The sequence below is a fragment of the Bufo gargarizans genome, chromosome 9 (assembly GCF_014858855.1).
Source record: "Bufo gargarizans isolate SCDJY-AF-19 chromosome 9, ASM1485885v1, whole genome shotgun sequence".
NCBI lineage: Eukaryota > Metazoa > Chordata > Amphibia > Anura > Bufonidae > Bufo > Bufo gargarizans.
In genome coordinates, this window is record NC_058088.1 from 86,523,092 (window position 1) to 86,544,763 (window position 21,672).

The window sequence follows — 21,672 nt, forward strand, 5'->3', positions numbered from 1 at the left end:
CGACTGACAGCTATTTCTGTGTGCACCGCCTTACTATATATCAATCTGCTCAGCTCCTCCTGCTCTATAGCATGCCGCCTGCAGCTCAGACACCATGTTCAACATGACAGGTTTCCTATAAAACAAACATCTAATTTCTCTTAAAGGGCTTGTCCTATGTCAACATTTGCGGCACATCACTGGTATATGCCACCTCTGGGACCCGCTCCTATATCCAGAACGGGACCCCAGAAGTGAAGGGAGAGCAATTGCGAATGCCCAGCCACCCTCTATTCACTGCTGTGGGATTTCCAAAAATAGCCAAGCCAGCAAGCTAGGCTATTTCCAGCAGTCTCATAGCGACGAATGGAGAGATGCACGCGGTTGCACGGCTTGCTCTCTATTCGCTGCTATGGGACTTCTGAAAACGGCCAAGTGCAATGAATGGTGCCCTCTCCTTCACTTGGTGGGCCCTGTTCTGGGGATAGGAGTGGGTCCCAGAGGTGGGCCCCACACCTATCTTACATTTGTGGCGTATGATAAGCAACAAATGTTGAGATGGTAAAATCCTATTAAAACACACATCAGGATGTGTACTCTTCACTAAGACTATTGCCGCTTTCAGACGAGCTAGTGTCACACTCTGGACTCGCAGCGCAGGACCCGTCCTGAACTTCCAGCATTGCCAGGGTCGCATAGCATTATATTGATTTATGATGTTATGTAACCCTTACAGTTCTGGAATGTATTGGATAGCACTGACAGCATTATGTCAGTGTTATCCAATACATTCTAGACCTCTAAGAGTTACATAGCATCATAAATCAGTATAATGCTTTGCGACCCTGGCAATGCTGGAAGTTCAGGACGGGTCCTGCGCTGCGAGTCCAGAGCGTGACACCAGCTCGTCTGAAAGCGGCCTATGGTAGAATTTGAGTCAGTGAAAATATGTATTTACCACAATTTACAACAATGGACCATTATTCCAGGTACATTGCAATTAGTAGAAAAAAAACAAGTTGCCAGAATGCTGAAATGAGGCATTATATGTATTATGAGATTTTGCCCACGTGTAAATTATGTATATTCTCAGCTTCACAAGCACATGGAAATACTTGTTATGCATGGCACAAAACCATAAAAAACTTAATAAATAATGCAAGTGATCATACAGACAGATTACATAGCTCATACTACCATATTGCTTATTAGTATTGTAAACATTATCACTTATTCATGATGACCAATTTAACGCACTATAGGGCGTTATATAGAAAAGTCATCAAGAATTAACCCAACCTGGGTAGAAATAAAACTTCATCTCTTACTGAATGACATGATCCATGATACTCGGTCATGAAAGATGGTGTGACACCGCCTGACACTGTAATAGTATGCCAAGTCATTGCTGTATCGGCTCTAATAATCAAGAATATTATATACACTGATAGGAAGTCAGATTCTGTGAATATGGCTGCTAATCAGATAAGTCTTCTGGGAATCTGGGACTTGCATTAAAGTGAATATCTGTGATTTAAATCATTCAGAAAATATGTCTACACTAACAGATCACATGTGTATTTTAATCCCCTTGATCTCAAGGACCATGGCTGCAAGGATATTTTTTTGTAAGTTGTTTCCTGCCTGCGCTACAAATATGGCAAATATGGTATAAATCCATAGAAAACAATTTAGATATACAATAAAGATATCCATATTCACAGGTCAGGCTGTGTGGGTTAAAGGAGTTGTCCAGTTTCCAATGTTGATGATCTCTTCGCTGGGACAGTGTGTTACTACAACTGCTCCTTCCCTTTCAAGTGAATGGGATGGAGAGGCAGACCCCCGCCAATCTGATATTGATAATCTAACCTGAGGATAGGTCATTAATATTGGAAACTGGACAACCCCTTTAACCCCTTTTTCACTTCCTGCCTTTCAGGGGCCATAACATTTTTATTTTTCTGTTCACATAGCCGTATAAGGACTTGTTTTTTGCGGGGCAAGTTGCACTTTCTGATTCCACTATTTTAATATGGCATACAATGACCTGAAATTTTAAAAAAAAAGAAAAGAAATTACGCTACAGTTTTATGGGATTTGTTTATATGGCTATCCCTATACAGTAAAACTGACCAGTTACTTTCATTCTCCAGGTCAGTACGATTACGGTGATACCACATATGTATAGTTTTTCCTCAGTTTTTTTTTTTTCACCATTTTCTGACCCCTATAAGTTTTTTGGAGTTATGTGTATGGAGCTGTGTGGGGTAACTTTTTTACAGGGCAATCTGTGCTTTTCATTGGTACCATTTTACTGTGAGTATGACTTTTTATAAAAAAAATTGTGGGAGGAGAAAAAACTATTCGATTTTGCCATTTTCCATATAGGATAAATATTTTTAGATTTTAAGAGTATGGGCATTTTCACACGTAGCAATGCCCATGATGTGTATTTTTCTTATATATATTTTTATTTTATTTTAATTTTGGAGTAAGGGGGTAATTTGAATTTTTATATATTTATTTTTAAATATATTATTTTACACATTTTTTTTAATAGTTCCCATAGAGAACTATAAAAAGCAATCATTAGCTTGCTTCTTTCATCGAATCCAATGGATTAGCATTGGAGTCTATGAGAATTGTACTCTGTTCCTATGGAGCCCTGCATGCCTATGGAGCCGCACAGGCACTAATGTGCAGCAGCCTCCTGTCACATAGGAGAACAGGAGCTGCCGCAAACACACACTCGGGCTCCCATGATCACCGCAAGGGGAGCTGGAGCACATCTGGAAGCGCGCTCTTCTGGGTTTTAGCACGTCCAGATGCTGCGGTCACGACTGACTGTCTGCTGTATGTAACTGCAGGCACCTGGCGGCTATGGTACCCATACATCTTCTACATGTATGGCGCTGGTTGGAAAGGGGTTAAGGCCCCCTTACACAGTAGTGTATTGACGTCTGAACCCGCCCAATCCTGATAGGACAGCCTCCTTGACTTCAAAGCTCAGAATGAGCACGGATATAAATGAATTACATTTAGTTAATTTGTAATTCCTATAACTACATAGCAATGTGCTCAGCTACTCCTGCTCTATAACATGCTGCCTGCAGATTAATTAGCATTTTTATGGTGACAGGTTCCCTTTAATGTTTTTGCTGTCACACACGTTTAAATTGAGATATGTGAATGTTGTGTTGGATTCTCCTTCCACAGCTGATTTTCACTCTACGAGGTGAGACTGTGCCTTATAATTGCATTAACTAGGTAATTTGCACAACCTAATTATAGCAATTACAGAAGCCCAGGCATCTCTGAACAGGGAATGGCCATGGCATGATACCCATTTCTCTGTGCAAATGTGATATTTCCAGGGTGACCTATAATTCCAAAAGAACACAAAGTTCTTTCTCAGTCACTTGTCAAAAGTAGGTGGCATTAATAAAATCTCTTTAAGTTCTCTGTGCAGTGCTGCATGCCTGTCAGAATACAACCAAGCCGTCACGCCGTTCAGCTTGTCTTATGACAAAACTTCAGACACAGCTCTAAAAAATGTACTTTTAATACTAGTTTATAATATTGGTAATACTGTAAGTTTACTGACAGCCCTGTTAATACTGAGCATCGGTACAGCGAGGAGGAGACGCCAGGGTTTCTCAATGGGAGTCTCCTTCTCCCTGACTGTGTCGTGGTCCAATCACAAATCACAAAGGAGAGCGTCGCAGCCAGGGAGGAGGTCAGATTCCTCCTCCCCCCCGGCTGTGACACTACCTGCTATGACTGGATTGCGGCACAGCCAGGAAGAAGGAGACACCCATTGAGAAACCCTGCCGTCTGCTCCTCCCTGTACTGATGCTCAGTATTAAAGTACTGAGCGGGAAAATAGCAGGGGGGCACAGTGGGGCATAGGAGCAATATAAAAAAAAAACACAACAGGCAGGGTGGCAGCATCAGTTAAGGTACGGTAGTTATCTAGAATAAAAAAGCATGAAAGGTCCTCTTTAAGAAATTGACTCTTCTTGGTGTAACCATTTGCTTTGTCAGTCGGTTGAGTCCCTACACAATCTGACAATGTCCAGTCAATGCTGACAGTGGTATAGCCACAAGGGGAATGGTAACACCTAGTTTTCTAATGTATTAATACATTTGCAGGAGGAATCACAAAGGACCAGCACAATGCATATGTCTAAGACAAGGTGCTTCAGAATTACTTTTTTTCATGGAGACATGCAGGCATTTGCTAAAAAAAAAATACTTGTCAGGAGAGCTGACAGATCCTCTTCAACCCCTTAAGGAATGCCGCCTAGTTTGGAAGGAGATTCTACGATTCTCTTACATTTTTTTAGATCCCTGCATTTCAAAATCGATAACTTTTTTGTTATTTATCCATCGCTATAGCTGTATGAGGGCTTATTTTTGCTGGGCAAGTTGTATTTTTAATGGCATCATTTTAGGGTACTTCAGGTGAATTGGTTAACTTTTAATTCCACCATGGTTTTTAGTTTTTTGTCTTTATGGTGTTCACTGCATGGCAATTATGACAGTGTAACTGCATTCTGCGGGACAGTACAATTATGGAGATACCAAATTGATATGGGTTTTTTTTTGTTATGTTTTACTACTTTTACAAAATTACAAAAAAAAATTTAATTGCTTTGTTTCAGTGTATTCTGACACCCATCTATTTATTTTTCTGCCGATGGAGTTGTGTAAGGGCTTTTTTCGCAAGTGAACTACAGTTTTTATTGAAACCATTTTTGAATACTGGGACCTTTTGATCATTATTTCAATTTGTTTTGGGGTTAGGGTGGCAATATAAAAGCTCCGTCCCACTATCTAACTGCTTAAATGTCAATGACCGCAACATAATCGGGGTTAGAGGCTTTGTTTGGTTTATTTATACTGATGACCTATCTTCAGGATAGGTCATCAATATCAGATCGGTTGGGGTCCGACACCTAACACGCTCGTCGATCAGCTGTTTAAAGAGAAGGCCGCGCTAGTACGAGTGCTGCCTTCCCTTCATGGTTTTCTTGCTTGCCTTCACAACCGCAACCGCAGCAGTGAGTAGGTGTAATTACATCTCAGCCGTTCCATTCACTTCTATTGGATGGCTCCTTGCTATTCAAGTGGTTAGATAGAAGCCATCCCATTGAAGTGAATGGGACGGCTGAGATGTAATTACACCTGCTCACTGCTGTGGTTGTGATGGTGAGCAGGTAAATAGTGAAGAGAAGGCAGCGCTTATACGATAGCTGCGCTCTCTTCAAACAGCTGTTTGGCGGGGATGCCGGGAGTCAGACCCCCACTGATCAGATACTGATGACCTATACCGAGGACAGTTCATTAATATTAATAAAACGGATACGCCTTTAAACTTTAAGGTATACATAGCCTTTAAATATTATATTCAGGGTTCTTTTTCTTTATAATGTTAATAGAAGCTGAACGGCTTCTGGAAATATTCAGCAATATGATCATCTAATCCATGCCTCAGGAATGGTCCCAGCTCGTGACACTCTGCTGCTGGTTTTTGTTAACTGAAAAAGAGCTCCATTGGCTTAATAGCTGGTTAGGGAATGTAAGTGTAACAGCAAAATCAATGACTTGGCATACCACAGACCACTGTTCCTGAATATAGCCTGTGATTTAACATTGTCAGTTTACATAATAATAATAATCTGCAATAATCTAGGATTTAAGGGCTGACCTTCAGGGCCTGGAAGAGAGATCACAATTCAAATATCCATTTCCATATTGATCATTAGATGAATGAGGGGGAAACACGAAGATTGTTAGAATATTCAGCAACAATAAATCCTACATTCTGGTTACATAAACTTTACTTCAGCAAGTCCCAAACGTACCAGTGGAAACAAGTTATTATCAGCGTTGTAACTGAATATGATGCAGAACTGGAGGGGAAAGTGCTCACTGCATTGCTGTACAACCATGTGCAGGGCCAATCCAGTGGAGCAGCAGACGTGCGCTGCTGCTGGTTGTAGATGAGATTTGAAATAAACTGATCTGCCGGTTTGTTAATTTATGGTTTTTACTCTTAAAATGTCTATACTTGTGGCAGTTTTTTTTTTCTAATTGATGTCGGACTGGACACCGAAGCGTTGCACGTGCAGCATTTATCCTACTGGCCTGTTGTATAAAGGGTCGAATTGCTGACTTTTGTGAACACTGATAATAGCTTGCTTTATCCACATTAGCACATGCACAAATAAACAAGATGAAAATGGTTTGTTCCCACAATACATGCAATAAATACAAGGCTTACAAGGAGAGCATGACCGAGCCGGGATGTGCTAGACTTTTCTCATTTAACACGGGCGCTGTTGATTGTCTGTTGGAGAGAGCTAATGATTTGCTTGTTCATACAAGAAATAAATACAAGTTGTCATTTCCAAACTGAATGAAACGTATGATACATTGGTGCTTTACTTATATTCTACCAATTATGTGTTAAAATGCCCTTATAAGTCAGAGCTTCACTTAGAAATCTAATGGCCTGCGAGATCAAACCCCCAGTAACAACTCATATTTCAGTTTCTGTATGGTGTATCCCCTGCTGATTTTATGAGACTACACGTATGCAGTGATAGGGGTTGTCCCAACATTAAATGTTACTTTAATATAATTCAGCATGAGCTACTAATTACTTTTACAATGACTTTCTGTTAGAAAAATGGTCCACCTGTTAGATATACCCCCTATGTCATTATAATGGTGCCCTCTGGTGTTCAATCTGTATAATAATGTGCATGTCCACCTACTAAGCTGAATGAGCAGGTCGCACATGCTCAGTTCCATCCTTCAACTACAATGAGCAATGTTTTCGAAGCTGTGAAAAGGAGGTAGCTGCCGCTAAAAGGACACATCCCCTGAGAAAGGACATGCCTCCTGAGCTGGCAGAAAATCTAGTACAGCAACTGGAGAGATGAATGGGGAGACCTCTACATCCATTACCTTTGTTAGAAAGAGATTGTAAGTTACTTTATGATGTCTGAATTTCATTTTCACATAGGACAACCCCTTTAATGCTATAGCTGTACATTATTTATGTGTAACCTGTATAATGGTATTTACATGTAACGCCAGGGTTAAGATATTTTTTACAATTAGAAAATAGTGGCATAAAAATTCAGAATAGCAACTCGTATAACTCATTGGCTTTGCTAAATAGTATTAGCCTGCGCTCTCTCTCCGACAGACCCAATAGAGTATTGATAGGTGAACATGGTGTTTACTGGCAAGTGGCCTTTATCCAATGTATGTGTCACTCACTACAGCACTTTGCACACAGACATGTATCGGTCATGTTTTCCTTGTACATAAGAGACAACAAATATATGCAGATGCTGCCCACAAAAATGGAACACAAGGTGAGAGGACTGATGTTCAGTGGATTCCGACGTCTAATGCAATGAGATGAAGTCAATGGAGTGCAGGAATGAGAATCGCAGACACAAGGCTCCAAATTTTTTCATGCTTCTGTGCCCCAATGGATTTAATTTCACAGTGTAGAAGGCGATGATTTTTTTTTTACAAGTGCTCACTATGTTCATGGACTAGGTGACCATAAATCGAGCTGCCACAGCTTGTGCCACAGCTATTTGTGCTCACTAGCATATTTCAGTGACATCATGCGGAAACAGGTGCTCTGTTTTTTGCTACCAGCTATTAGCCTTTCAGTAGGGGAGAAAATATCCCATTTTATGTCACCTTATTTATGTCCCAATGTATATTTGGATATCGTTTGCTCTTATTGCATCCTACAATACTACATTTTTTTTGCTGATACTTAACATCTTTATTGTGTTTATTTTCACTACTGCTGATAGTGGAAAGAAACATATATATTTATGTCTATTGGATTTGGAATGATATTTCACTTTTTTATTGGACAAATAAAAATTTACTCTGAAGCGTAATATCTGGTAGCAAAAGAATTACCCACATTCATGTAGGAGTAAATGTTTTTTACCTGGGCGTCCAGGAGTTCCTACTGGTCCAGTATTTCCTTTAGGACCTGGTGTGGCTAGTCCGGGGAGACCTGGTTGTCCTGGTGGTCCTGGGCTACCTGGACGTCCAGGATAACCACTGTCTCCTTTAGCGCCAGGAAATCCAGGGGATCCGGGGGAACCAGAAAATCCTGGCTCACCCTTTGCACCTGCAAATACAACACCGGACAATTACATTTAAGGTAAAAGTTTAGCAAATAGAAATCTAATGGCAAAATTTATTTAGCGTGCACAGCCTACAGCAGATCTGTAACTGTTTTTTGTTCCTTAGGCGTAAATACAAATAAAAAGGAAATGTTTTGCTATGACAAATTAAAATGATTTATAAATTCTATATGGGCAAATAAAACTTATAATGCATAGAAATTGTAAATTAAAGGGAATTTGTCACCCTGATTTTGGACTATTACCGGTATCTACAGTAATACATGAGCAGTAATGCAGATAAGGAGTCCAGATAACTATTTTTTATTTTCCTACTGCTCCCAGTTACCAAGCTGTCATTGCTCAAAGCTGCAGTGAAATACAAAGTCTGGACTGTTTTGTTCTAACATAATGGAGAGGACTCCTGTGTGCATACAGCAGTCCTGACAATGTATTTCAACACAGGTGTGAGCCTTGAGCAGGTAAATGGTGCAATAGGAAAATAAAAAATAGTGATTAGGACTCCTTATCTGCAGCACTACTCATGTATTACTGTAGATTACGGTCCGAAATCAGTGCGACAGATGCCCTTTAAGAAAATCGATCCATACCTGGAGCCCCAGGAAATCCGTTTGTTCCTGGTGTCCCAAAGCCTGGTAGTCCTGAAACAGAGGCATACAGCATTTAAAAAAGATCCAGGAATATAAGAGGTTGTGGTCACAACTGACTGCCACAGACCTGGGTCTCCTTTTAGGCCGGCAGGACCAGGAATTCCATCTTGGCCCGGTTGACCCTTTTCACCTGGAGATCCCGGTGGACCAGGGCGACCGGCATCTCCTATAAAATATAATACATTAAGTTAGTGCTAAAAGATTACACATTATCTAAATACAAAATATTCACAATTATTTTTCTATTAATTACTCAGGGGGCATTCACACAACCGTATTTCGGCCCATATCTGCATTTTTTGTGGATTCGGATGCGGACCCATTAATTTAAATGGGGCAGCAAAAGATGCAGGCAGCACACTGTGTGCTGTCTACATCGGTATGTCCGTTCTGCGGCCCCGATTAAAAAAATAAATAAAATTGAACATGTCCTGATCTTGAACATTTTGCCAATAAGAATAGGCATTTGTTACATAGTGCGGGACCTGCGGAAGGGAAAAATGCAGAATGCACATGGCCAGTATCTGTGTTTTGAGCACTGTGATACAGTCGTGTGAAAGACCCCTTGTAAGCATCTTAAATTCTAGTCAGTTCCTCATAAGCTCTACTATGATCGGTAATCCAGTAATACTTTTGTAACAGCTATTTATTCCCCCATCCCTTTTACTTCTTTTTTACTTATATCATTGTACCTCCAGCTTAAATGGATGGGTAGTTAGCAATGAGAACAGTCTTTTCTTAATTAACCATATTTTGAGATTAGATACAGAAATAATTTGTAGTCCCGATGCTATTGGCCCTACAGTCTATTACTAGATCATGCTGCTTTATGTATAATTTGGTCATCAGGTATCACAATACATACTGTAGAAAACTGGGTATCCGAGGGATGGGTATTCACATGTTTATATAAAGCACATACAACAGTATGAGCATTAAAACTACTTGATGGTAGACAGAGCAGAGTAACTGCATGTTGGTGGGAGCAATAGCACTTTGTTGCTTGCTTCCCATCCAAAACAATACAGACTTGAAATGTTTACATCCAAAAATATTTACCTTGAACTGAACCAGTTATCTTATGTCACATTGCATGAATTACTACTATGCTGTTTTTACATGTGGCAGAACGCATTTGTGGAAAAAATCTGTCCTTCCACTGAAGAAAACATGATAAGTTCCAGATTTTGTGAAGCCCAATTTCTTCAAAGATTTTAATGGGAAGCAATAATGCCCCATGAAATCTGAACTAAAATGTGCACCAAAAAAACCTCACCAAAATCCACACAAACCTAAAAATACACATGTACTGATTTCAGTGTTAATTACTAGTGTTAATTACTATAAAAAGTATAACTGCCTCAGCAATATCACATATATAAATGACCTGGATAAATTATAGTAGTTTTTAACACACTGTATATATATATATATATATATATATATATATATATGTGTACACAAATATATATGGTCAAATACATGGGGGGGGGAATTATCATTCCTCCTGTGCCACTTTTCTAGCTAAAAAAATTTGAACATCTCAAAAAGAGGTTATGGTGAGGGTGAGCCCCAAAATATTCATCTTAATTTACGCCAGCTCTTTTCCTAACCATTATTGGGCTTATTTTCTCTTAAATATCAAAAGGGAAATACGGTAGTTCATACATAGTACTGTGTCAACTACCAAAATATCCTCTGTATTTACTGAAGCCAAGTATCATAAACATGTATTTTGCCCCAATAACTTATCCAAGGTTTACAATTATTTTTTACCCCTTGGTCCAGAAGAGCCTGGGACACCAGGGTTTCCTGGAGGTCCATCAAGTCCTTTTGATCCTGCAAGACCTGGAGCACCTAAATATCAAGAAAAGCAAGACACCGTAATTTTTTTATGAGCAGAAATCTAATTTAAAGTGCACTTCCAGTGAAAAACACTGACTTAATAGTGGTCTTAGAACACAAGTACCTACAGCACATGTGCTGCACATTTGTAGAGCCTTTTTCCTAAAGCTTGGCTCCTAATTCACTTAAAGGAATTTGTTAAATTGTGTGCCATGTTACAGATGCAGTTACTGTCTTACAAGAGTGCTTGCTCACATAACACTGGGCAATCCTTCCTCACACACACTGCTTGAATCAGTGCTGAGTCTGCTGTAATAACAGGACTTTATAAACTGAGAAATAAATTACTGAGTATGCAGCCTGTCAATAAAAAAAGATACCAAAGAGCAATGCTAGTTTAGAATTTACACACTGAGCATACCCCAGGCAAATTATACTTTAATGCTATATACCAAGAATGATGTTAAGAGATGGGAATAACCCTTTAATGTAATGTATACTGATTTGCAAATGTGCACATATTGATCTATTTTTTGTACCTGTAAATCCTGGGTTGCCTGGATCTCCTTTAGGGCCTGAAACTCCTGGTAATCCAGGCAGTCCAGGGCTTCCTGTGTCACCTTTACTACCTGGAAACCCTGCAGGTCCTGGTTCTCCCTAGACAAAACAAGAAGTATTGTATATATTAACTCAATATGTTCACTGTAAAAGTTAAACTTTTGATTTGTATAGAAATCCGTTTAGAAGATTGTTCAATAGACGTCAGAGAGGAGCGAGAGAACAAGCCGGCAAACAACAAGTCTGACGGACCGATCACTTAATAGCATTACAGCTGCTATGTACTGTGATACATAGAAGATGCAGAAGCCAAACAGTCAAATTGTTAATAAAAACCTATTACAATAATCTTTTAGCTGAACATACATGTACATTTATAATAAAAAAGCTCCATAGGTATCCATAGCCCATAAAACATAATTTTATAGTACTGGTAATAAAAATGATCTCAAACTCAAACGAACATCAGTGTGTGACTTTTTTATTATCTCTACCTTACAATTAGCCAAATCAAAAATAACCACGTAATATCAAGAATGGGAATGTTCATACCTTTTGGCCAGGTAAACCAGGTTGTCCAGTGCCTGAAAATGCTGGTTCACCCTTTTCACCTTTCAATCCACTAAATCCTGAAGGTCCTGGTGAGCCAGGGCGCCCCGGCTGCCCAGATGCACCCTTTTGACCACTTGGTCCTATGAGAATATGGGTAGATTACATTTAAAGAAATGTGACCATAAAACAGCAGATACACATTTCTATAATCCTGGGAATTAACCTAATCTCAGATGACATTGTAATGGTACATGGTAATATGGTATATAAGGTTCTCCATCAGGTCTGGAAGGTCTCGTTCACACAAAGGCAAACAAGAAAGACAGGGGTCCAGATTTTTCTTCTAATACTAATTCATTTAGTCACATATATTCAATTAATGCAAATTTTCAATATCTCAATAAAGCTGGTCATAAGAGCTAAGCATTACATTTCTCCTAAATGAATTTGTAAGTACAGCACATAATGATAATTTTGACTGGCACAGGTGCCTATGTAATCCCATTTATGAAATTACACTTTATTGTGTGGGCAAATTAAAGGATAATTGCACTTTCGACTTAAAGCTTTGACTGACAAACGTATTGGACCCATATTTAACTTTCCATGTAGCATCTGGGTGGTCCAGGTGTTGGATCTGTAATATGAACCCTAACATATGCAGATATGTCTGATTGCCCTTTGTCATTGATAAAATATGCATTCATAGAAAAATACAGCATTAGGGCCCATTAAAAATAGTGTAAATGATTTTCACATAAAACAAATATTACAGTGTGACTGTGCATTTCAGTAAAACGTCTCATAAGGCGGATACCATCTTCTGTTCTGGGCAGAAGAAAATCTTACAATTACTTGCTTAACCAACAATGGTGCAGTCGGCACTCCGTTTACTCAGTGGCGTGGTGCACATGTCCCGGATCAATCTCCCATGTACGCTATACAAGACAAGACCGACACTCACTGGATGCAATATCGTTCTCTTTTTTATTTGTCACATTAAGAACAATACTCATATTTGTTTTTAATTGTATATTTTTCTTTGTTTGTTGTTTTCACAGAAAACGTGATGGACAGTATATGAGTACACCTCAACTTCTCTGAATACTTATTATATTTTGCATACCTATTATATTTTGTCCTATGTGCTAGTTGCTTTTCGCGATAAATAATACTGTATGTCAGTTTCATATTTACCCTAAGTGGTTTGCGCCTGCTGCTTTGGTTATTTTGTTTTGTTTATATGGTTTCTATAGTAACCTGACGTCATATCCGGTATTGCTGTGGGCTATTTAAAACCTTTGTGTTTCATTGTATTTTGTCTGTTTGAGAAAGGATCACCTTACGAGCCGAAAAGCGTCACAGTTGTTCTTCATTTGACAAATAAAAAAGAGAAAGATATTGCATCCAGTGAATGCCGGTCTTGTCTTGTATAAATTACTTGCCTAAATGGCCGATTTGGGCTTGTATAATTCTGAAATTGTAGCTTATGTGACCTCTAAAGCAGCAATGCACATACCTGGAAAACCCATCTCTCCCATATTCCCTTTTAGTCCAGGAGGACCAGTTGATCCAGGCTGCCCAGGAAATCCAGCATCTCCTTTAGGTCCTAGATACATGAATGAAAATGAATTACCCCATAACACAAGTAAATTTGCATAAAAGTGCATATAGATATAAATGTTGCTATAGATCTAATTCTTAAGACAAAAATATATTCTCCAATAGGAGTAACAAATAATTTCTCCACGGTAATTTAGCATAAAGAGAATCATCTGACACATTACAGATATCTGTAATGCAGGTTAGACCGCGTGTATTACATTAACATTGTCCTCCATATTCGTAGTGCTTTTCTCCTTACCAGGTAGTCCTGGAGATCCTGGAAGTCCACTTTGGCCTGGTGATCCAGGAGAACCAGGCATCCCGCTAAAGCCTTTTTCTCCATTAATGCCAGATTGACCTGAAAGTTATATCAGAAACAATTGTGTAAAACTGCAATAAATTTTATTTTTATTTGGTATATTTCTGTTTAATTTTCCAACATTTGCTCATTGAACTCATTGTTTCAAATTGTAAATCACATCCATTATAACTCCCTCTTTTCAATAACAGAAAAAAACATAGAATCAAAACTGTATCTGTGTGCATGGACTTGTGTAATACATTCCAGGCAAAGATTCAAGAATGTGAATGAAGTGGTGTATTTTACAGATTTATTTATTTATTTATTTTAATTATTTATTTATTTTCCATCAATTAAGGCTACTTTCACACTAGCGTTCGATCGGATCCGTTCTGAACGGATCCGATCATATTAATGCAGACGGAGGCTCCGTTCAGTACGGATCCGTCTGCATTAATAACTTAGAAAAAATTCTAAGTGTGAAAGTAGCCTGAGCGGATCCGTTCAGACTTTCAATGTAAAGTCAATGGGGGACGGATCCGCTTGAAGATTGAGCCATATGGTGACATCTTCAAGCGGATCTGTTCCCATTGACTTACATTGTAAGTCTGAACGGATCCGCTCGCCTCCGCACGGCCAGGCGGACAGCTGAACGCTGCAAGCAGCGTTCAGCTGTCCGCCTGTCCGTGAGGAGGCGAGCGGAGCGGAGGCTGAACGCCGCCAGACTGATGCAGTCTGAGCGGATCCGCTCCATTCAGACTGCATCAGGGCTGGACGGAGGCGTTCGGGTCCGCTCGTGAGCTCCTTCAAACGGAGCTCACGAACGGACCTATGAACGCTAGTGTGAAAGTAGCCTAACACATCAATCAACATTACAATGCATTTGTACAGGAGTTTTTTTGTTGTACATTTTACAGAGTTTGTATCATGTGTATATCTTTTTTAATAACAGGGTTGTAATTCCTGAGTACAGATCACTGAACATACTTCCTATTGGTGACTTTAGACAGATTTCTTACTAGTTTAATTCAGTTAATACTGTAATTATTCAAAGAAACAATTTTGGATTAATAATACTGGAATTAATACTATCTGGAAAAAAAAGGTTACTTATTGCTACTATTTATTCTACAGATTTATGATATGTTTTTAACTGTAGAAATCACTTGCAAATGACAACAAAATAAATTTGGTATATCTTCGGCCAGTCCGTGCACCAGAAAAGCAAATCTGTGAGCACTATGAACTGAAATAGATTTGCACTATAATTCTGGTATAAACTTTAGTGAAGCTGTTGGACCACTTTCTGCAAGTTGAAAGAGTGCTGAAAGGCTAGTTTTTCACATTAGCGATTAAAATCTGGCAGGCTTTTCTGGCAGGGAATAGCCTGCCAGATCTCTCTGGATTTCGGCATTGTCAGAAGCGTAAACGTTGTCTTCTGGTCTATTAACTATTATGGGGACCAGCAGAGATCCAGTTGCAACCCACGTAGCAGTTTTCTTCTGGGTCAATTCTAGCCATATTCACCAGGATGTGGCCGGATCTCTGCTGTTACTCTATTATAGTCAATGCCGAAATACAAAGAGATCTGGCAGGCTGTGCACATGTAGAGCGGCGCCAGGGGATCTCACTGCACTTACTATTATCCATAGGCGCCGCTCCGTTCTCCTGTTATGCCCTCCGGTATCTCCGGCCAAAAAGTTATGGTAGGCGGAGTCTGCCCTTGTTCTGCTCTAGTGCTGGCCAATCGCAGCGCAGAGCTCACAGCCTGGGAGGTCATTTTCTCCCAGGCTGTGAGATCTGCAATGCGATTGGCCAGTGCTACAGAAGAACAAGGGCAGACTCCGCCTACTATAACTTAGTGACTGAAATCTCTGCCTACTATAACTTTGTGACCGGAGATACCGGAGGGCATAGCGGGAGAACGGAGCGGCGCCCAGGGATAATAGTAAGGGCAGTGAGATCCTCGGGCGCTGCTCTCCATGTCTGTATTCTTAGTTCACAGTGTCATAATCGGTGAAAGGTCCTCTTTAAGCATTACTACCTTTTGTAGGTGCCATGAAATCTCTGCCTCGGGATTATGGTGACTTGAACAAATCCTTCACTGGCACCTTTTACATGCTCCAAAATAAAATTAAAGCGAGTCTGTCATCGGGAAATTCACTTGTGAAACAAGACACAATGCCCTGTAGGTAAAAGGTAATGATACCCTTCACTTAGCCATCCCCTTCTTCACTCAGGCAAAAAAGTACTTTTAATCCATATGCAAATGAGCACCTAAATTCACCAAAGGTGGACCTAAGTCACTCTGTGCACCCTTCCTCCTCCTCCTTCCTCTGCCACCCCGTTCTCTACATTTTTTTGTACATGCGTTTTTGAAAACCACTGCTTTTTTTCTGTTCGGTTATTTTAAATAATTCTTAAATCTTTTTTTCTATGCTACGTTTAATTTTGTATTTTTTCTTCTTATGTTTTACAGCTGGAAAAAATATAAAATACTTTCTGTTATTGTTATTTCGATATAGAGTATATATAAACTTACTGTCACCAGGGACAGGGCTAGAAGTGGCATTTTTATATATCTAAAATTAGGAATATTTGGCTTTTGGGTGAAATTTGTTGAAAACGTAAAGTTCATGCTACAGTAATATTATATCACTGATATTATATCATGAAAGTAGGGCATTTACGTAGAAGCAGCAATGGCAATTTCCTGATCTCAAACAATTTATTGAAACAAAAGCCGACACCAGTGCTGGGTATAGCCCCACAAAATGCCAGTGCCTCAGTAACTTGTCATGTGGCCTTGGGCATCAGCTTGACAACGACGTCTCATGATGATCACAAGTCGACTTATTGTCTGCTGAGGCATGGCATCCCACTCTTCTTGAAGGGCAGCCCTCGGGTCATTTAGGCTCTGGGGTACAGAGTTACAAGCCGCTACACGGTAACTCAGCTGATCCCATAGGTTTTCAATGGGATTCAGGTCTGGAGAAAGTGCAGGCCACTCCATTTGAAATACCCCAGTCTCCAGCAGCCGTTCCCTAATGATATGACCTCGATGAGCTGGGGCATTGTCGTCCATGAAGATGAAATTAGGCCTGTGTTGTTCATGCAGAGGCACATTGACTGGATTAATGATGTTATTCAAGTAGCATGGGCTTTTCACTGTACCATTCGCAAAGTGTAGGGCAGTTCTGTATTGAATAGACACACCTGCCCACACTGTAACATCACCACCGCCAAAGGCAAACAGTGGCTAATGCATAGCGCTCTCTTTGACGTCTCAAACATGATTGGCGGCCATCATTTCTGCTCAGCGTGAATCGACTTTCATCAGTGAACAGCACTAAGGCCCACTGGTCCTTCATCCAGCATAGATGCTCCCTGGCCCATGCAAGACGATGATGCCTGTGGTCAGTTACACTTGCAGGTCATCTAGCACCCAGACCACGCTGCTGTAAAGAGTTTAAAATGGTCTGAAGTGACACTTAGGTGCCTCTCACCTCCCTTAAATGTACATGGAGGTGTGTGACATTCATTATCTGGTTCTGCAGGGCATTGTTCACAATGAAGCGATTATCAGTTTGGGATGTGGCCAAAGGACGTCCACTTCTATGCTTTTCTGTGACTCTTTCCATCTCTCTGTATCTCTGTATCAACCTGCTGATGACACTCTGTGACACACTAAACTCAGTGGCTACTCTGAGAACATCCTGCTTGAAGCCTTGCAATAGTGAGTTACTGTTGATAAATTGTTAGGTGTCTTCTTGGTCTCATGATGTGAAAATGTTGATAGGATGAGGATTGTTTAAATAACAATTCTAATTGAACCAGGAAATTTATTGGGCGATTCATGGATCAAACACCTGTTGTGAATTTTGCTGTTAAGCTCCTTGTTAGAGAACAGCAGGCTGTGCAAAAAGTACTGAAACATTGAACAGTTGGACATGTGCATTCAAAAGTTTAGAGCAGGTCACATTAAGTTCACCTGTAAAGGTTAGAGTTCATTTTTATCCCTAACTTTTTGAGAGTAGTATATATATATATATATATATATATATAACACATTTGCCTTCATCCTTGTAATCTTTTTTATACTTTGTGCCCCTATGAGGTCATACATATTGGCTCCAGTTACATGGGGAATACAGCCCCAGAGGTTTTACAAGGCTATTGAACTTCACTGCAGAGCTGATCTGCTGAGATCCAGCATCTTCTGCAGAAGATACCCAGACAGACTCTCTTAAGTGGTATCTTCCTATGAAACCTTGAAAACACTGCATTACTAACAGTGTACACCATAGGAAAACAGTCTGCTAAAGTACAGTTTTCATTACTAATGTGAGATTAATCCAGCAAGATCCATGTTCCTCCAGATTCCCAACATTAAAATGCTGATGACATTTCCTTATCCCTCTCACACTTACCATCTGTCCCAGGTTCTCCTTTGGCTCCTTTGCTTCCTAGACTACCTCCGATAATAGTGCCTGGTGGGCCTGCAAGACCACGTTCTCCCTTGTCACCCGTAGGTCCAGGGTTACCATTGGTACCAGGTTGACCAGGAAATCCATCAAGACCTGCAATACAATTGAATAATAAGAAATAGATTTCAAAATCTGTGTGCTAATCTACTGAAAGGATGGCAATCTACCATCTAACTGTGTAGAAGAAACATTTATTGGGGCTTGTGGGGGGTTTGCTTAACTACAGGGTTTGTAAATAAGTGGTTAAAATGAGTTAAAGGCAGAATTAGATCCTCTGTAAGCGCAACGTTTTCGTTACACTTTACTGTTTTTTGTAACTCAGCTAATGGATAGCAAGATGAAGACTTTCTTCAGTTTGCCATACTTATGCACATCTATGGCAGATGTATGTTTTCCATCTTGAAGCTTGCATTAAAACCCCTTTACTAGTCTTGAGAGGAGCATGCTGCTCACTGAGCAAGCAGTTATGGGAGTAGAAATGGAGGTGTGTAAATGGGTCAGTTAGGGGGAGTACAAAGGGTTCACAAGAAAGGAAGTAAACCCCTACTTCTGTGCTTCCAAGCTCAATTGCCAAGTTGGGTGATAACTTTAGGATGCTAGTTTTAAATGGCAGCCCTAGTGGATACTGCTCTCTCTAACAGCCAGAAAAATAGTCCAGCTAGTGGTCAGGAGGATGCAGCTAGGGCAAGACAGTCATAGGCTATAGGGCACTCTATAAATAGGAATATAGAAAGATGGTCAAGGAAAACTCTTAAAAAGGGTTTGAATGGGGCTGAGCTACTCCTAGGCCACGTGACACATGAATGTGTCGTCACTCGGCCTAGGAAAAAGCTGAGAAAACGCTGTGGCGCTCTCACGAGCGCCAGTGCCTTCTCAAACAGCTGATCGGTGGGGGTCCCGGCCGTCGAACCCCCACCAATCACATACTGATGACCTATCCAGAGGAGATCTTCTGACCCAGCTATTGCAATTTGTCCCTTTTCAAAGTAGCTCAGATCATAGCTGACATAGCTAACATATCAACTTCGAGAACTGATTCACTGCCTAATATATTCCACCCCAGGTGCCATTTAATAAGATAATCAATGTTATTTAATGTTATGGCTGATCACATTATCAGGCGGATTATATCATCAATGGTCAGTGTGACATAAAGTAAGATGTTCATACTTTGATGTGTATATGTTACCTTTAGGGCCAGGAAAACCAGGACTGCCAGGATTACCAGGTGGTCCAGCTGGTCCAGGTGTTCCCATAATTCCCATGTCACCTTTTACACCTACAGACAATATCAACATAATAATGATTGATGATGATGAAGAGGAATAAAAAATGTCAGGTGTAGATAACTTACTTTCAAACAGAAGCAGTAGGGTGCATCATTTATTTACTGCGTATCTAATTCTGTGAGGTATGAATATAATGTTTTCAGATGTGTTTAGCAAGTGTATAAGTGAACTGGAAGAGGTCCTATATCCTCTTCATTTATATCTGATTCATCTTTTAGTCACAAATGGACTTTGCTATAAATCACTGGTAGAGTTCCATTGTTGGGATCCCCACAATCACGAAGACACGCAAATACTGTCCTCTGGTTTCAATGGAGAAGTGGACAGATTTGAACTTAGGGTAAGGAGAGGTATAGACTTTAATCATATATAAACCCCATTACTGAACACCCCCCAAAAATAAAAATATTCCAGCACATCCTCTACTAATGCTTTGATCCTACTTTGTCTCGAATTACAATTACTACTAAAATGGTTGGACGCTTTATGTTTATTTCAGCACTATTTAAGAACTTGGACTATAACTAATCTAATAATATATTCTTAGTGAGGCAGACAATTCTGTGTGAACAGCCCTGAGCTCTGGTCTTCAAATGGATGCAGATAAAAGGTCATGTGACCAGTCCCATCCGTCACCAACCTCCACTGAAAAATACTGTCTATGAGAAAGCTGCACATGCGCAGGGTGAGGAGGTTGCTGAAGGTTTTTGGTTACATGACCTTCCATCAATGGTCATTTCCAAAAATAAGGCTCTGTGCAATTTGTGGAAAATGCTTTCCCTGTCAAATGTGCTGTGCTTAACAAAGTAAGACCATATTAATAAATTGCATATAGACCCATTTTCTACACACTGGTTAAAACACACTTAAAACAGCAAACCCCTTTAACAACCCCTTTAAAATGCGGACTGAAAAAGAGTGGAGGTAAGATTATCTCTTGTTCAGTTTTATCATTCCAGGTTTACAGTTTAGAATTTCGTGATATTGATGACGTATCCTCAGGATAGATAATCAGTATCAGATTGGTGGGGGTCCGAAACCTGGGACCTCCACTGATGAGCTATTTGAAGGGATTGCTGCACTCATGTTAGCACTGCATTCTCTGTGGTGTTTACCTGCACACTTTCTCCATTGTAGTGGTGGTGTAGTGTAATTACAGCTTCCTCTCTCATTCACATGGATGAGACAAACAGCTGCAAGTACACTACACCGCCGCTACAATGGAGACAGTGTGCAGATAAACACCACAGAGAATGCAGTGCTCACACAAGGGCAGTGAACACCTCAAACTGCTCATCAGTGGAGGTGCCACCCTCTCTGATCTGATATCGACTTATCCTGAGGACAGATCGTCAACATCATGAAACTGGACAACCCCTTTAAGTTTCGAAAGCTCCCATCACCATGATCCCGGTGTTCTGCCAGAATGCTATACCTTGGCAGAATGCTATACCCGGAAGTGACGCGGCCGCACAGTAAGTGACAAATCAGCTGGAGGAGGGTGTGTGCGGCGCTGCGCGAGCGCAGATCCACTGATAAATAAAAATTATAGCACTGCAGTGGGAGAAGCGCGCCCACTTAATGTGCATGCTAAGGTATTCTGCTAAGGTATAGTATTCTGGCAGGCCATATTTCTAAAGGGGCATCTTTCCCCTTCAGAAATATGGCCTGCCAGAATACTATACCTTAGCAGAATGCGCGCAGTGCGTCTAGGCCGGTTTTGCGCATGCGCATTAAGTGGGCGCGCTTCTCCCGCTGCAGTGCTATAATTTTTACCAGTGGATCTGCTCTTGTGCAGCACCACACACACCCTCCTCCAGCTGATTCCTGTGCGGCCGCGTCACTTTCGGTGTGGCCCCATTACTTCCGGAAATAGCATTCTGCCAAGGTATAGCATTATGGCAGAACACCGGCTTTAGGTAGTTGCCAAGAAAGAATAATCTATATATGGATAAGTGGTGATTAAGCCAGGGGCTGATTGTTTGTATTTTTACATGCTATTGAAGGTACATGAACAAGTCATCGTGAGGAGTGAAATCAGAAGATACTGTTACTCTAATTATACATGTATTGGTACTATAAACAATAATAACAAATTAATAACTTAAAACATTAAAGGGGTTATCACATGACTATTGTAAAAAATGAAAATCAGGCATCAAATAGTACATGACAGTCTTTCTAACAAAGCTAGAACCAGCCCCGCAC

The 21,672-nt window shown here is 40.3% G+C and overlaps 1 protein-coding gene across 5 annotated transcripts in view; it reads right to left on the bottom strand.

Moving 5' to 3' along the window:
* The window catches only part of COL4A5 (collagen type IV alpha 5 chain), a 145,117-nt gene that overhangs the window by 22,740 nt on the left and 100,705 nt on the right, over positions 1-21,672 (bottom strand). For 3 of the 5 annotated variants that reach the window (XM_044305841.1, XM_044305840.1, XM_044305839.1), the window contains 10 exons: positions 19,365-19,454; positions 18,119-18,268; positions 13,647-13,745; positions 13,302-13,391; positions 11,783-11,922; positions 11,212-11,329; positions 10,604-10,684; positions 8,895-8,993; positions 8,768-8,818; positions 7,976-8,161 (listed from right to left, as the gene is read on the bottom strand). In XM_044305841.1, coding sequence (XP_044161776.1) covers positions 7,976-8,161; positions 8,768-8,818; positions 8,895-8,993; positions 10,604-10,684; positions 11,212-11,329; positions 11,783-11,922; positions 13,302-13,391; positions 13,647-13,745; positions 18,119-18,268; positions 19,365-19,454 — 1,104 coding nt within the window. Of the gene's footprint in view, positions 1-5,692; positions 5,702-7,975; positions 8,162-8,767; positions 8,819-8,894; positions 8,994-10,603; positions 10,685-11,211; positions 11,330-11,782; positions 11,923-13,301; positions 13,392-13,646; positions 13,746-18,118; positions 18,269-19,364; positions 19,455-21,672 lie in introns of all 5 variants that reach the window. The other 2 variants (XM_044305838.1, XM_044305837.1) reach the window with 1 other exon arrangement.